General features: G+C 54.9%; 3 protein-coding genes across 3 annotated transcripts; all 3 read right to left on the bottom strand.

Annotated features, from left to right (window-relative positions):
• Nucleotides 1–127: 127 nt before the first annotated feature.
• On the bottom strand, nucleotides 128–3286 carry MONBRDRAFT_33602 (uncharacterized protein; the record flags this gene model as incomplete). Its single annotated transcript, XM_001748157.1, has 2 exons — nucleotides 128–2083; nucleotides 2265–3286. Coding segments are annotated over 2 exons (2976 nt in total), but the record flags the coding sequence as incomplete, so codon positions are not given.
• A 1721-nt stretch (nucleotides 3287–5007) lies between these two features.
• On the bottom strand, nucleotides 5008–9062 carry MONBRDRAFT_27797 (uncharacterized protein; the record flags this gene model as incomplete). The annotated part of the gene is made up of 15 exons (XM_001748156.1): nucleotides 5008–5034; nucleotides 5175–5222; nucleotides 5340–5387; nucleotides 5603–6190; nucleotides 6334–6456; nucleotides 6641–6835; nucleotides 6958–7039; nucleotides 7074–7200; nucleotides 7413–7489; nucleotides 7604–7812; nucleotides 7907–8038; nucleotides 8168–8231; nucleotides 8410–8632; nucleotides 8656–8742; nucleotides 8909–9062. 15 exons carry the CDS (start codon nucleotides 9060–9062, stop codon nucleotides 5008–5010), a joined length of 2184 nt encoding a protein of 727 aa, XP_001748208.1.
• A 2035-nt stretch (nucleotides 9063–11097) lies between these two features.
• On the bottom strand, nucleotides 11098–15875 carry MONBRDRAFT_27796 (uncharacterized protein; the record flags this gene model as incomplete). Its single annotated transcript, XM_001748155.1, has 23 exons — nucleotides 11098–11172; nucleotides 11276–11604; nucleotides 11707–11771; nucleotides 11863–12033; nucleotides 12136–12203; nucleotides 12337–12420; nucleotides 12491–12616; nucleotides 12734–12789; nucleotides 12899–13057; nucleotides 13174–13298; nucleotides 13327–13414; nucleotides 13490–13556; nucleotides 13755–13954; nucleotides 14082–14160; nucleotides 14253–14320; nucleotides 14455–14541; nucleotides 14582–14649; nucleotides 14698–14807; nucleotides 14913–14958; nucleotides 15082–15182; nucleotides 15300–15379; nucleotides 15468–15500; nucleotides 15578–15875. 23 exons carry the CDS (start codon nucleotides 15873–15875, stop codon nucleotides 11098–11100), a joined length of 2583 nt encoding a protein of 860 aa, XP_001748207.1.
• Nucleotides 15876–16820: the final 945 nt, after the last annotated feature.

Raw genomic sequence — 16820 nt, 5'->3', positions numbered from 1 at the left:
GGTCCCGGGTTTTGCATTGGTGGCTTCGTTGGTACTGCTGGACTCCTCTTGCTTGGTTCGCTTCGGGTTGGGTCCATCGCTGGATTCGGGCAAGGTCATAGCAGACGCAGCGCGGGAGCTGGTGGACGTATCCTGAGAGGCGGTTGCGTGCGCTGCATACACTTGCTGCCGGATGGCATCAAAGAGCACCTGATCAGCATCTGAGGCTTCCAGCTGAGCCATGCCCAAAAAGTCGTGCAGTAGGCCAATGTCCATGCGAGACGGTACGGCTGTTTTTCCCTCGGTTGCTTCCTCGGTTGCTTCCTGGGTTGCTTCCTGGGTTGCTTCCTGGGTTGCTTCCTGGGTTGCTTCTTGGGTCGCTTCCGCGGGCGTTGTGCCCATGCCCTTCGTGGCGGGCTCAATCTCCTCCTCTGGCTCAAGCTTTTGAGCCGTGAGCCAGGACGGCACGGTGAGACCCAGATTGTGACACGCCGTACGCAGTTGGTTCACGTTTTCGAGCACCCGCGCGTGTCGAGCATCGTCATTGAGCAGTTTGTTCCACAGTGAGCTTGAAGGCATGTCCTCGGGAGGCTGCAGCACAACGGCTTCGGCGGCCTGCTGCCACCACTCAAGTAGATCCTCACTAGGGGCTTGGCTCTTGTCACGCTGATTGGCTGTCGATCGCTCATCTCCGTCACCCTCGTCGCCCTCGTCGCCGTCATAGTTGCCAAATGCCAGGCCCGGTGGCAGCATGAAAAGGTCGCTGGCACGGTGCCGGCCACTGCGAGTGGAAGAGTACAGGTCAGACACGCTACCGCTAGCACCAGAGCCGCCTCCTCGACCTGCTCGGCTTCGAGGACCTCGCCGACTTGACGAAGCACTATTGGACGCGGTGCCAGCACTGCGCGCAGCATGGGCTCGGCTCTTGGGCGGGCGATGGCTAGAGCCAGGGCCCCCCAAGATCCCGGCCCCACCACCACTGCTCCCACCAGTCGCGCCGCCACCGCCGACGCCACCGCCGTTACCACCACGAAGGCCCGTGGCAGAGCTGCTACCACCTTGGCGACCGCGTCGGGGTCGAATCATGTTGCGCGGGGGCTGAGATCCCATGATCAACTGTAAAAACTCCTCTTGGCTATCGGGATGCGATCCCCCAGCCTCTGCAAAGCCAAAGCTGCCAATCAACAGCAGCGTGCGAGTGTCACGAAGCTGCATGAAGGCGCAAAGGGGCTCGAGCAGGCGCTTATCGGCCTCGAGCCACTCCAGCGAGTCCTCCTCACGAGCTGCCCGGAAGTAGAGAACCGTGGGCTTTTTGTCAGCAGCCAGCTTGTTGAGCAAGCAGGCCCAGGCCGTGGGTTGACTGACGCTACAACTCGTGGACACCTCGCTAAGGCGCTCGGCGGTGATCGAAACTAGACGGGCCTCGGCCGTGCTGGCCACGGCCTCGGCCAAAGCGTCTTCCAGAGACTGTGTCGAACCCTGGGTCTGACCGTTGCGGTGGAGCCGCACAGCCTCACTGGTTCGATCGCCGAGGTGCAGGTTGGTCAGGGCCTCTGGACAGAGGACACGCACTGCAAGTGCACCCCGGAGCGCACTGACGATGTGGGGGTGGAGAGGGTATCGGAGCTCGTCCAGCGCCCGCGCATGAGGGGTCGGCGCGGTCACGCAGCAGTCCCAAGCTGCGCGCACGTGACTATCATCCCAGCACAGAGACGGCAAGCTCACCCGGGTATGAGTGGCCGCGCTATCCGATGAGCTCGGCGCTGTGACTGCGCCCTCAGCGGAGCGCAGACTAGAGTGGGGCCGCGCCTTGGAAGCGCTCGAACCAGCACCACTCTTGCGCCGTGCGCCATTGTCAGAGCCATCCTCGTGCCCAGTGCCACTCTTTATCGATGTGAGGGAAGGGTCAAGCGGAAAAATGGGGGCCGGGCGGATGTTCGAAGAGCGGGCAGCAGCAGCCGGCGAGCTTTGGCGCGAGCGAGAGCGATGAAGCTGTTGAAGACGCGCCTTGCCCTGGCGCAATTCGGCAAGACAGCGGTTGATGGTAGAGAAGAGTAGCTGCCAGTTCATGGCCTCTGGATTGGAACTGTCTGTCCGGGACGGGCTAAAGGCATCCGGGTCCACCTCGCCCAAAGAGGGTCCAGGGAATGACAACGATGCCACGGCACCACCTTTCCAATGCGGGGGGGGGGGGAGGTTGCGGGTTGGGGCTGGTAAGTGCATGCCCAAGAAAATTCTTTTTGACCACGTTGTGGGAGGGGGAAGAGCAGATGGGGAGGGCTTACCAAGGCGGGGGCTGACGATCACTCCGGCCCGAGCCATCGCGTGCTTTGTGGCTGCGTCTGTGCTGGTCTGTGGGTGATGGACTACCGTTGGGCTGGCTGCCTTGCTGAAACAAAGACATGAGAAGGTTTTGCAGCTGGTCCTGAGAAAAGTTGGAGGTTGGCTGGCCGTCTGGACCAAATGGGATGATGCCAAATGAAGGTGTGGTGCCATTGGCAAGCGCAGCAATGAGGTCATTGGCGATGCGCGCGTTTGAGTCTGAGGAGCCAGGAGTTGAGCTGGGGCTGGGGCCATCTTTGGCCGGGGTCGGGGCGGTGCTGCGCGCGCGCTTGGGTGCGGGCGCGGCAGGGCCCCCTGCATCGCCACTGGCAGAAAAGGGTGTTGCGGGAGCGCTGCCCGAGCCCCCGGCTTTGGGTGACTGTGGCGTCGGGGTGGCGGCGCGCTTGATGGCACCGGTGTCCCCATTAGCTCCGGCTTTTTCTGACGTCATTGGGCCCGAGCCGGCGGTGGCGTTGGTGTTGGCAGCGGCAGCACCGGAGTCAGCAGTTGTGCCGGAGCCGGAGCCGGAGCCAGTATTTGAGTTTGTGGCGGCGGAAGCATGCGTGGCAGTGGCAGCAGCAGCATCGTCCTGAGCACAACGGCGTTCAACGGCGCTGAGACACAGTTTGAGGTCACGGCAGTCAGGCCTGAGTTCCAAGGCCTTGAGGTAGGCTTCGCGGGCCTGGTGAAGCTGTTGCTTCTGTTCCAGGGCCGCGGCGACCCTTTGGTGAGCGCGCCAAAACTGGGGGTCAAGCAGGCGGGCGTGCTGGGCATCGGCGAGGGCGGCATCTGCATCGCCCTCCTTTAAATAGGCATGAGAGCGGTTGGTGTAGTATTCGCGCTTGGCACAGAGGTCGATGGCTTGGGTATACTTGCCAATGGCGCCCTCAAAGTCCTCGCGGCGCATGGCGGCATTGCCCTCTTCCTTGAGTGCCTCAGCCTTGGCACACCCCGTGTCCGGGTCGTCGGCCTTTGGGGCAGCCATGACGCGGTGCGTGGCGCACAGAGGCAAAAGAAAGGAGTTGCCTTGGCTAGCACGGGCGCACGGCTGCTTGCGACGCGTGCGAGCAAATTCTGGACCGCAGCAGAAAAAAAAAAAAAAAAAAAAAAAAAAAAAAAGAAAGCAAGAGCAGATGGAAAAATCACGTCCCACGCCAAAGGGGGCACTGACAAAGACAACAACAACATTTGGTGAGATAAGGCAGTAGCACTGCTGGTAGCAAACGCAAAGCACGCAACAACCGAGGTGCGGCTTGAGACAGTGGTGGGAAACGCTGCCGGCACTCACATGCAAGCGGTCGTCGACGTCGACGTCGACGACAACACTCGGATATCTCTGGCAGCAGCCAACAGTCGCACAGCCCCTACACCCACGCAGATAAATGTAGCATTGAGGTCAATGCCAGACGACCAAAAGCCCGTCCCCCCTCAAACAATTCCGCCATCTGCACCAGCACTGCCATTTGTTCATTTTGTGCTCGGGCACATGCATGCGCACCTTTGAATCTTCTTCTTCTTCTGAGAAAAGAGAGAGAAAGAGAGAGAGAGTGTGTGTGTGTGATGAATTGGTTGACAAAGCAGAGACAGAGAGAGACAGAGTCAGAGACAGAGACAGAGACAGACAGACAGAGAGAGACAAAGAAAAACAGAGACAGAACTGAATTGGTTTACAGTGTGAGAGAATTGCATAGCAGAGATACAGAGGGATAGAAGGAGTTTTCAGAGAGACAGACAGTCAGAGACAGTCTCGAGAATTAGTGAGTGGCACACACACCAAGTGGTTCTCACAGTTGGTAGCTGCGAGAACTGCCACACACGACAGCTACAACAACAGGTAGCATATCCTCGTAATCAAATTGACTTTACACACCATTGGTTTCTCTGATTTTCAGCAAAAACTAGGATGTTGTATTCTTTATGTTACTTTTTGTAGTTTTCATCCAATCCCTTTGGTTAATTGATTACGCGAATATCGTTGTTGGTGACGCGCAACATGTACATTGCTTGTAAGGGCACGACCCAAAAAGACCCAAAAACGACCAACACGTCGCGTTGTTGTTTGACGTCCAGCCTCCCCTTGCCGTGTCTACCAAAGATGGCATCTTCGAAGCTGTGACCATACTCAGCACACTCTCTTCTCGCAGGTTTTGAGACAATCACGTTCAGTTGAAATTCAGTTGTGAAAGAAGAAAGAGTAAGCACGGCGTGCTTAGCGCCCCCAAATATTAGGCAAGCGCCGTTAGGCGCTTCCTGGGTAACCGGACTGAAAGTTTTCAATCAGCAATATCGTGACCATCGGATGGGACCTCATAGATACACGAATTGCCCTTGCGGAAGGATACTGAAAGGTAACCAAAGCAAAGCATATATAGACGATACCAAAATACACTGGCTTATGGGTGAATAATTTTATTTTAAAGGGGTCATTCAAAACTTTTGTCGCCGCCCGTCGCCGTGAAACGCAGTCATGGCCAGTCTACACTAATGGACTGCCTCGTCTTTCGACAAAGCAGGCTCCAAGAAACCAAGCAAGAGTGCAGAGCCTTCGTAGATGGCAAAGAGAGGCGCAAAATCACAATTGATGGCTCACAAAGAAATGCCAAAGAAAGAAAGAAAAATCCCTTCCCACACACACACTACAGATACATACAATACAGGTTTGGCACAGACACAACACGCGTTGGCTGAGCCAAGCCATTCCCCCCCCTAATTCAAATGATCTCCCTTGACAACCTACAAGCGCAAAGTAAAGGGAGTTCAAGCTGGTGAGAAAAAATAACAACCCCCCCCCTTCCAAAAAAATAAATAAATAAACGAAACGAAACGAGGCGGGAGCTAGAAGGCAGACGAAAAGCCCATGTTTCAACACAGACCTCGTTGACGATGCCATGCTTGGTCTCGCGCGACGACATGACAAAGACCTGCAGTCAATGCACAGGTAGGTTACCCGTGTCCCAAAAGGCACAGCAAAGGGGGTCCCCGCGTATGAGCACAAGGGCACTAGTCAAACCTGAAATCAAGGTATAACCGTAACTGACCTGGCTGGGGCGATTGGGCGGAGAAGTCGGATGATCTAGGCCCAATTCCTATAACCAGTTCAAACCATAACTTGTGAGCTCGGTTCAAACCCTTTCAACGGGGGGCGAAGCTCGTCCCCAACACAACAACAACAACATCAACAACAACAACATCAACAACATCAACATCAACATCAACAACATCAACAACAACAACAACAACAACTCGGACAAAAAGGGAGGGCCACACAGGCAAACGGCAAAACAACAAGCGATGGTCGTACGTCATCATCGTCAAGAATCGAGTTGAAGACGGGTGTGCCCGGATGACTATCCGCGTTGAGGCTGAGGTTGGTGGGGCGCTTCTCATCCAAGCGCGATCCCTTGGAATCACGCAAAAGGGTCACAGGCAAGGGACCCGATGCCTCCGGGCCATACGAGTCCACGGCCAGAGCTCCGAACCGTGAGGAGGACAGCGTCTCCAGATCATCGTCGATGGCCTTGGTCTCAGTCCCTGCTGCCGTTTGCTTCTCGGCGGCACCTGCTTGGGACGTGTCCGCCGTTAATACGGCTGCAGCGGCGGGAGGACCAATCGTCGATGGTGATGGCGGTGCAGGCGTGATGTCGCTCAGCTCGCGTTGGCTAAAGTGCACGTCCATGACGCGGCGTGCTGCTTGGTCATCCTGCGTCGTACCCTCCACCTCTGGCGGCCCGGGCACAAAGAAGCCTTCGTGTGGCTGGCCCAGCTCAGGCTGTGGGGGGGCCTGTGTCTGGCTGGGGGACGCCGACTCGTCGCGAGGCACGTGGGTATCGACCGCGTCAACGCCCAGATCAAACACCTCAATACGGTTGCCGTATGGAATCGGCGTAATCTACAAGCCAGCCGCTGTGGATGAGATGGTCGTCCGTTGCAGCACGAGAACAAGGATTCCAACCAAGAGCGAGTCATGCTGTGTACACACAGGCAGACGAAACCAAGAGCCGAGACTGTCAACACGACATAAGTTGCACATACCTTGAAGACGGTATGCAGGGGAATTTTCAGGTATGGCAGTTGGTCAGCCAGGTCCGACATGTTTTGAAAGTAAGCTAACAAGCATCGCGCCACAGCTTGGTGGCACACCACCAGAACGTTGTCCTACACGCCATAATCACCGACAAGGCCAAAAATAGAAAAAAAAAAAAAAAAAAAAGAAAGAAAGAAAGAAAGAAAGAAAGAAAGAAAGAAAGAAAGAAAGAAAGAAAGAAAGAAAGAAAGAAAGAAAGAAAGAAAGCCCGCAGGCTTGGCCCTTGGTTGACAACACGGTTCAAGCGAAACGTACGCGCATGCGCTCCAGCTCCATGATGCGGGGCTCCAGTCGCTGGACGACGTCGGCGTACGACTCGCCACGAGGGTATCGGGTCCAGTACTTGTTGCCCTGGCGCTCCTTGTACATCTCCGGGAAGCGCTCCTTGGTCTCCTCGTACGACAAACCGTCGCACTCGCCGGCGTCCAGCTCATCCAAGGCCTTCCATGCCTAAGCAGGGCCACCCATGGTACAGGTAAAACATCAGCCAAGCAAAGAGATTGAACGCATTGCACGGATTCAATGCCAAGGCTGGGGTCCTGGCAATCCGAAACACGACATGAGCTACCGACCTCCTTGTAGCGAAAATGCTCCACCGTCTGAATGGTGCGGTTGAGGGAGCTGCACCACACTCGAAGGTTGTCCAGTTTCTCCCTGCCATCGTTAGCAAACGATTGTTGTGAGCAACCCGTTGGTGTCATCGCCATCGCCATCGCCATCGCTGCGCCATGAGACAAACTTGGCCATAAAGTTGCGCAGGCGACGAGCGTAGAGTCGGCCTCGCGGGCTCAGATCTGAATCACCACCGATCAAACCTGGCGGATACGGGTGGAGAAAAAAAAAGGGGGAGGGCGAGGGCGAGTATGATGTGTGTATAAGTCTTGGACCTCTACTCGGGGCCAGCGGGCTCACGGAGACTCTGATCATGGTCTCGCCGTCTCCTTCTGAACCCAGGTTTTGTTCGCGAAAACAAAAACAAAAACAAAGACACATGACGTAGCCAAAAGATTCAAACAAATTAACGCACCTTTGGTATTGTACATGCTCTCGCCGTGGCGTGAGATGTAGATGTGTCGCTTTTCAATGTGGATGTTCATCAAAAAGCTGGAACAAAAGCAAGGCATAAGCACGGCGATCTGCAAGACGGCATTCAAGAAGTGCCTTTTCTTCATTTGAAAAAAAAAAAAAAAAAAAAGTCAAGAACCAAGCTTGACTGACCGGCTGATGCGCATCTGCAGATATCCTTCGCAGCGGTGAACGAGAAAGTAGCGGCCGACGTCAACCAGCTTGATGAAGCTGAGGGCTCGATCGACATCCACGTGCAGGGGCTCATAGAGCATCTTGTAGTAGTCGATGCGCTCTTTAAAGTCGCTGACCGCTGCTTCGACTGTGGACGACATGTAGTCAGGCAGGCCCACCTTGACTTGCTGCCGGACCAGCAATTGATGTGATTCATGAACAAAGCGCGGATGAGTGGGCGTACTCAAGAGTGTGGGGGTGTCGCTGCGAAGAAGGACGCACCATGATGTTACGGGTGATCTGATCGTCATCGTTGCAGACCGACTCGACAAAGAACACGGGCACACCGCGCTGCGTGAGCTCTCGGAAGATCATCATGCGTCGCTCGCGTGCGCTGTTGGTGGCGTCAAAGACCTTGATATAGTCCCAATCCGGTAAAGGAGGCAGGCAGAGAGAAGAGGGTATGAGTGAGGGGTGCGCGGAGAAACGGAGGAGCAAGCAGAGTGCATCAGCATTGTGGTGTGATGAAGCAAATGTACGTACGGCACACACGCCGCCGCTCTTGAGCCACTCCATGACGTCATCTATGGCCTCCAAGGCCAGGAGACTAGGGTCGCATTGCAGGCCCGTCGAGATTTGGTGAGTGGGGCGTCATTGCGCCAGTCGGCCGTCTGCCCCGACCTGGGGTCGGCTGCTTTAACGACAATGTGTGTGTATGCGTTTGTGCGTCGGCAAAAGCATCAAGGACACGAGGCCTCGCATGCAAGTGGGCAGCTTCGACATACCGGCGCTGTTCAACACCGGCAGTGTTGTTGGGGTGAAAGAACATGGCCGGGGACTGGGGTCCATACTTTTCGCGCCGGTAACGACCCAGGTTGAAGACTGCAACATGGGTAAACCAGCAGTCCCGCAACACCGCAAGCAAAGGCATGGCAGTCAGGATCAGGTTGATCATGAGAGAGAGAGAGAGAGAGAGAGAGAGAGAGAGAGAGAGAGAGAGAGAGAGATCTGGTCAAGGTGACCACACGTACCGCGCGTCTTGAGCATGACCCAGTTGAGGTAGTAGGCCAATTTGGTGGCAATGTAAGTTTTACCGCGGGCTGGCAGGCCCACCATGACTATGTGAATGGGTAGACGAGGGCCCGTGTCAGTGAGTGAGTTGTTGAGCTCGGGGAAGGGAAGCAGGAAGTCAAATCGTCGTCAGAGCAGACGGTTGCCTGCTGCTGGTGGTGGTGGTGGTGGTGGTGGTAATCCCGTCACCCTGCAGGACGACGAGGTACGAACCAACGGCGAGTTTTTCAGCGAGAAGGGGAGACTGGGGGTCAGAGACGCAGGGCTCATGGATGAAATGGGTATCATGGATGATGTCGGCTGGTTCAGCCTTGCCCCCACGATGGACATTGCCCTGCTGCTCGGGGTCAATCTGGCCCGGCTCCATCCTGATGGGTCTCTACGTCCAGCACACACCAAACAAAGGTGAGGAATGAAAAGCGAGCGAGTGTTCCATTTGATTGATCTTGATACCCAGCTATCATGGCACATTGCACACTGACCCAAAGGCGCAGCCGTTCGCCGCTGCCGTTTCAAGAACCAAAAAAAAAAAAAAAATGTGTGTGTGTGTGTGTGTGTGTGTGTGTGTGTGTGTGTGTGTGACAGAGACAAAAGCAGAGATGGGGGCATTGACAGAGACAGAGACAGAGACAGTAACAACGGCAGAGACAGAGGGATACACCCGTTGAAAAGACAGAGAGAGACAAAAGAATAAAGAGAGAGATAGAGGGAAAGAGAGTCAGAGACAGAGATAAAGACTGATGAGAGATTGAATTCAGAGAGAGAGAGAGGGTGAAAACATGTCAACTGACATCTGAAAGAAGTTCAAAGGCATGTTGCCCAATCATCCCTACCTCCTCTCTCTTCTCCGACACACACACATACACACACTCTCACTCTCTCTCTCTCGCCTGTCCCTGGCTCCCTCTCGCCTCATTCTCTCGCCCTGGCACATACACATACACACACATACGCGCACACACACTCACTCTCACTCTCTCTCTCTCTCTCATCCTCTCACTCACACCGAAGGAAGGGCTCGACCATTCTCGGGGCGCGCGTGTCACGCCGTGTGTCCATTCAAGTGAACAACACACAAACATAACACCTGTTGTTCATCACAGTAAACGAAGGGAGTGAGACTGTGGTTTTCCACTACTCGCCGTTACAAGCACGCACTCGGACCGACGGGATGGACGTGACGGCCGATGGGTCGGAGCCGCCCGCACCTGCGCCCGCGTCGGCGCCTCGCTCCGGGGCAGGTGGGATATCACGTGCGGGGGGCGCAGATGCGCGAGTGTGGATGTTGGTGTGAATGGCATGTCAATGTGGTATCTCTCAAGAGGCGAAGGTGGACAGGGAAATGCAAACACGGGGTTTTGAAGATCCGTCGAGTCACTCAATACTTGCTGGTGCCGTCAGCCTACTCGCAACTCTCGCAGATGATGTCCATGGCCAGCAACGCCACCCGCTACGTCCGCACGTAAGACGGTGGCGTGGCCGTTGACGTCCACTTGATTCAACAAACATGAGTTCCTCTCTCTCCTCCCCTCACTCGTTGCTCGATTGTGCCCGTCCCTTGCCTTTCTAGAGTTGATCAGGCCTCCAACCAAGCATCTCTGGCCCGCGCGTCGGTCAGTTCCCGCCCCGCCCATGCACCCACCCCCATCAGCCCTTGACACTCCCTTTCCCTTTTTTTTTTTTTTTTTTTTTTTTCGGGATGGCCTGAACAGAATCGCCGGCGAATGGACGACGATGACAGCGACGATGACATGCACGTCACTGTCGCAAGTGGGCATGCCGTCGATCGCGTAAGTGGTCGTCATCATGTTCGTCTTTAGCCAGTCTCTATCCCATTCTCACTTTGGAATCGTCTACAATGGGGGGCCAAACTTGTGATAGAATAAACGCCGCACAAACTGAAGAGCTGCATCATGCCTGCCCCACATAGCTGATAGTCAAAAAGGTTGCAAAGCGATCCGCATACGAGACACGCTGATGTCTGAACCCCCACTTGCCTTTGATTTTAACCCTGCTACCACTCGTCCCGCATAGCGCGCCCCACCGATCAATAATCGAACAAAGTGCCCCGTTCAATTCCGAGTGCGTGGTTGTATCGCAGCGCACCGCTCGTGGACACCAATGCCACCACACCCATGGCCCGCCGTCCCAAGACCAAGCCCGCGACGCACGCGCCAGTGCCGTCAGCAGCATCGAACGCAAAAAACAAAAACAAAAAACAAAAAAAGCAGGAGAAAAACAGCAAAAACGAAGAGAAACCAAGTATAATAAGATATCACAAAACCTCGGGCACAAGGGGTCAAGGATCTGCAAATCGCCTGGCAAAGCAATAATCCTTTGCCAGAAGAAGCAGCCGCCTCCTCCAACCCCAAAGCCATGGCTCAACCACGGGTTTCTCGCCTTTAAGAGAGGCTCACCACCAGAACCGTGTACGAGAGAGGCGCCAACGTGACGCCTTCATCCCAAACAATCGACACCTATACACCGAGAAGTCATCAGGTGACGCCTGCCCATCTAGCGGCCTCTCTCAAACTTGTCTCAGGCTTTCCCTTGACCGTTGACCAGGATTGTATGACATACCTGGGTCGTATCAGGCGAAACGGCCGTTGGGTTGCTGGGTGCATTGGCCGTCTCCCCGTTGAGGCCCGCACGCAAAATGGTTTGCTTCACCGTGGCGGCCGGCTTGCCTTGGACAAAGTCAATGTTCATGGTAATCGGAACGCTGGCCCGATTGGTGAAGCGCAACACCCCCTCCTTGCCATCGGCCGACACCTGCGCGCTTACGCTTGCCTCAGTCGGCAGCTGTGCCTGTACGTTGACGGCCGACCCCATAAAGGTCTGGTTAATAATCTGATGTACGTAGCCAGGAGGCTGGATCCATGTCATGTTTGGCAGAAAAAAGGTAATGCCTAAGCCACCGCCCCACCAACCACCAACCACTCGGTTATTGAGCCACATGTGGATGCACCTTCCTTTTACTCCCCGGCCAAAGGCACGACGCTGGCACGTACCTTGGTCAAAGTTATCGTAATGACCCGAGCGCTCGTTACAAAAGCTGGCCGTTCGAAATTTGAGGCTACCCAGGCCAGCACCCACATGACGCGGTCCAGCTGTGAATACACGTCCGCCATCGGCCCAATGATAGCCTTCAAGCACGGCTGCCTTACCGCTGGCAATTAGGCTCGGCACAGCTAAACCAGTCGTTCAGGTCTGCCGCCTCGTCCAAAGCACGAAGCAAGTCATGGGTACCAGCATTCGTTTCCGCATTCACCGCGCCCCACGAATACTGAGGTCGCGCCTCAAACTCGGAGAGTGCCGTTTCGACAGCACCCCCCGCCCTACGCAACCCACCGAACCAAAACGTGAGACAAGAGAATGAGCCCCAAGCGCCCGCATGGAGCCGGCCTTTTTGGGGCTCAAAGTCACGATTCACAGCGCACCCAATGTGAATGTCATTGACAACGTGGTCCTTCAAACCCAGCTGCTCCACCTGAGCCGCTTGCGTGTCCTGAAAACATGGGTTACACCCTGTGAGTAGGACGATTGGTCGAAGCTCGTGGCCGTGCCAGAGCGTGGCCAAGACGCGCTGCCCACCAGGCAAGGCTTGTTGGCCATGCAACTGACAAGCAGAGTCAACGTACATTAAGCCAAGAGTTCCAGGGAAACATGTAGTAGAGTTCTCCGCCTTTGCCGACCGTTTTGGCCCGTGCTTCCATGGCTGCCACCTGTTGTTAAGATTCAAATTAGGCCATACAACTCCACAAAGTCCAAACGCCTGGAGGCTCAGTGTCCCACCTGATCTGGGTAGAACGAGTTGTACTGCTCGTTTCCAAGCTCGAAGAAGTGGACACGGTACGGCTCGGGGTGGCCGTCAGCCTCGCGCTGCTTGCCCCAAGTCGTGGTGTTATCGCCCCAGCAATACTATGCGCACCCATGCAAAGAGTTGAGATGAAGTGCTCAAGGCCCGTCGTCTTTGGGGGCAATAACAGAATACCTGGCGAAAAGACAATGGAGGGCGTTCAAGTGACCGAGGCGTACCTCAACGAGATCGGCCATGTCATCGGCTGCACAGCACCCGGGATCAGATGCTTGAGCTACAGGCACACGTGTTTGCCAGACGCGTTAGAGCTTAACCATCCCTCCTCGAGCATCTTAAACCGATGCGGGGTGCTTGCCAAGTATGTCCAGGTCGAGCAAACGCACCAGTAGTGGTCATGATCGGCTCAATACCGGCGGCCATGCACATGTCAATCATTTCAAAGGGCCCCCAACCACCGATGAGCTCGTCGCCCCAGGTCGCACCAACTGAAGGGCGCTCCCATGCCGGACCTCGCCAGTTCTTCCAAAAGTAGTAAGATGAATCTGTAAATGTGCCGCTGTGAAGAGGGCAGGTGGTTGGTTGGAGGAGGGCGCGGAGCATGTTTCCAGCTGATGAGGACGTGCAGGCACCTTGGCTGCATTCATGATGGTCAACGAACCCTCCCGCAGCCTACCCTTGGCGGATCGCCGAAATGCCGATCGACTGAAGCAGCTCAACTTGGCCGCTATTGCGTCGAGCAAGAAGAACAAGTGAGAGGCAAGGGGAGAAGGCAGGTTGATGCATCTGGAGGATGCAAAAAAAGAAGACGGACCGATGGACAGGCAGATCAGCATAACGGCCCCAAGCACCGGGTTGAAGCACAACATAATCAATGTTCACCGATCCAGGCATTTCCAGGCCTAGGAGCCGCCCAGGTTCATGAGGACAAAAAGGCGTGCAAATCAATGACATTGACCAAAGCAGTCACAGCGCACCGATTGAGAATTGACCCTCACACTGCACACAAACGTGTGATTCGGGTCCCATCTTGCCACAATTGACCTATCTCTCGCGGACAGCCAGCGCAATTAAGGACTGATAGGCCCGCAAACCCACTATACTCACTCGGATCGACACAGAAAGCCCTCGCACAAATGAACACGTTTGGCACGCGCACATGGCACCCAATCAAAGAAAGGGACGAGAGAAATGGCAAGCGGCAAGAACACCAAGTTTATCCTGGCAGGCGCGGATTCCTACCCCTTCGGCGTGGGTTCCATCATGGCATGCAGCCCCGAGCTGGGCCACGATCGTGTAGTTGTAGCGCTGCCAAGTTGAACCGGACACAAGGACAGAGGTGTATCCCAGAACGTTGTTTTCCAGATAGTTTTGGAGCAGAATGGAAACGTTAATGGGCTTGCCGTCGGTGCGAGCAAAGAAAAAGCCCTCGTAGGTTTTACCTAAGGAAACAACAGGGGACAACAGAGAAGACCGTCAAATGGGTGTACAAAGGTTGGTGCTGTCGCTGGCGTCGACTCTAATAAATCATGGCGGGCGCACACTTGTGTGCACTTCGTAAAAGCGTACCGGCTTCCAGGTACAGGCCTTCGTTGCCAAGAGCGCGGTTGCTGGCACCAGCAAAGCCCGAGCCCGAGGCTACATCAATCTATCATCAAAGTCCGGCCGCAAAAGCTTGAGCGAGTGCACGAGAGGCATGGCATGAACTAGGTGGCCAAACAAAAAGAGTGTCCAGCGTACGCGAAGGGAGTTTCGGCCATGGAAAGGATTGCTCGAGTCGTCGAAGCTGACGTTGGAGTGCGTCAAACCTAGTCACAACCAATATGCCAAGCAGGCGCGAGGGGTGGTCTCATGAGGAGAACACGACTGAGATAAAATTGATAACCAAAAGTGCGAATGATGTCAAAAGAGCAACAGGGCCAGAATCAAAGCCAGGTCGTACCGAAAAACGTGCTCGTCCAGGCCGAATTCTCTGGCAGGTTGGTTTCGAAGGATTCTCCATAGAGCAGTTGTGAGAAGAAGGCTCGACCTTGGTGTACGTACCCGGTGTCGGAATGACAGCCCCTGACGTAGTCCAGATGGCACGAGGATGTCGATCCGTTTCGACGAGCGAGTGAGGGAATGTGTGCGTGTGTGCCTGTGTCATGGTATGGCGTGGCTGCGTGTTATGGGGGCGGAGACGCACAGAAAGAGAGGATTGATTTGCTTTGTGGTGTTGGTAAAATCAACGGTGATATTGCCGGGGGCCGGTAGTGGCATGGGCTTGAGCAGCCAGGTTGTGGCGTCGCTGCTTGCCTGCATTGGAATATCAAGCACAATGAGCATAGCATGTGAATGCACATGAGCCACCGGTTTGAGTCGGTGCGGGCACGTCAGGGGAGGGAGGGGCAAAACAAGGACCTGGCTGGCGTTGAGTAGGACCACATCCGATTCGGGCAGCGCATATCTAAGCACAACAGAATCAGGATGCCCAAGTACCGGGGTATGAATGACAAATGCTGTGGTGGAGCTAGTGTCTGCCAGTTTCTGCCACTATCGCTACCAGCGATGAGCACGTGTGCTGACGGACTTTGAGGCACAGCCGCCCTGAAGCTGGTGATCGATGCCCACGACCTGAGTACCGTCACCCGTTAGGAAAGAGTACTGATTGTTGGCACCCCCTGCTTTGACCTACAAGGCAACGTTGGCAGGAACAGAAAGGTCAGTGGACAAACAAGTTGAAGTCGGGGTGAGGGGTATAAAGGTTTGAGTTTTTTTGGCCAGCCTGGCTGGTGCAGAGGTTTGTACCACAAAGGAGGCGGCGCTCGGATCCGGGTGAGTGATGACACCAAGGCGGTTGGGTTGCTCCGACAAGGCCAAATAGTAGCCTGTGAGATGCAATGGCGAGCAGCCGTGCGCATGAGGCAAGTCTGGCGCGCAATCGTTTGTGGGGTAGAAATGGTGATGAGCTGGTACCGGGATAATTGTAGGATTCGATCGACACGGCATCTAAACAACACGAGCGCAAGTGAGTCAAAAGTGGAGGCGATGGGTTTCAGTGTGCATGCGAGGGCTGAGCGTCGCACCAGCATTGCCGTTGAGGGCCGGCGCCAAATGCCAATGAAAGTCGTCAGTGTGGTCGTCGTTGCAAACAAAGGCTTCAAAATCACAGTGACGCAGTAGCCTGAGGGTTTTGAGATAAAAGTGGGGATAAGGGGTAGCAGGGGGATGGGACAAGACAAGATTGGGATCGTTACTTGGGACGCACAGGTTGTTGTTACTGTTGAGGGCAACGTAGAAATATCCCTGAGGCACCTCGGCTGCTGCTGATGGTGCCTCGATGGCGATCAGGGCGATCGCGAGCCCGATGAGCATGCGGGCCATGTTTGCGGCAGCTTCTCGCGCTCCCCTTTCTTTCCAGGTGTGCTCAACTAGGGCGCACAAAGGAGGGGCAGGCACAAGCCCTTGAGAAAAACAAGCAATGAGTCGACCCTGTCCGGAGCAGACGCGCACGCGCCGGGGCCTGGACGGTGGGGTGCTGGGTGCAGAAGTGTGACGGCCCAATAAGCAAACACGTGTGCGCCAAGCAGGCGAGACAACATGCCACCAACACGTGTCCCACACACCCTCCACCATCCATACCCCCAGCCAGGCCCCCGTACCGCCGTTGTACTCTGATGCGCGCTGCCGAAGCAATCTGATCTCAACGATCACTGACCTTTCGATCACAAAAAAAAAATAAAAAAATAAAACACACACACACACACAAAACCAAAACACAACGATAACGTTGTTATCATCTACATCTACTTTAGATTCTTCAACGATAAGTCCATCACTTGCTTCAATAATATGTCGTTTGATAACGTTATTATATTACTAGTGTAGTAAACACAAAGCATCATTTCACAAAATCGATACATAAATTTATTTCATCTCGTCAATAACCTTATAGTTTATGCATAAAACATCAAATTGGCTTGTTTTTCCCTTTCAAGGACTGTCCCACTCCCAGTGTAAGCGAACCCCGCTCCCATAGGAAGAAGGCCGAGACGCCGAGGCGCAAAGGCATTGATTCGGGACGAGGTGGTGCGGACGAGCGAGGGTGGACTTGAGCCCTTTCTGCGACAGAGTCACACACCAACGGTTGTCGTGACTCGAACTCATGGTACCCGCATCTGGGGCTCCGCCTTTTTTGTACAAATTTTATCTGCGGATGAGCATAGGGATTGCAGCGATGCAGTTGGAGGATCCTGTTCAACCCAAGTTACAAAATTCAAGCACTGCTGTTGGCTTCGTGCTCGTCCACCAAACTCTCCTCTTGTGCAA

The sequence above is a fragment of the Monosiga brevicollis genome, genomic scaffold (genome assembly GCF_000002865.3).
Source record: "Monosiga brevicollis MX1 MONBRscaffold_21 genomic scaffold, whole genome shotgun sequence".
NCBI lineage: Eukaryota > Choanoflagellata > Craspedida > Salpingoecidae > Monosiga > Monosiga brevicollis.
Note: the sequence above shows the minus strand (reverse complement) of the source record. Positions and strands in the feature narration are given on the sequence as shown.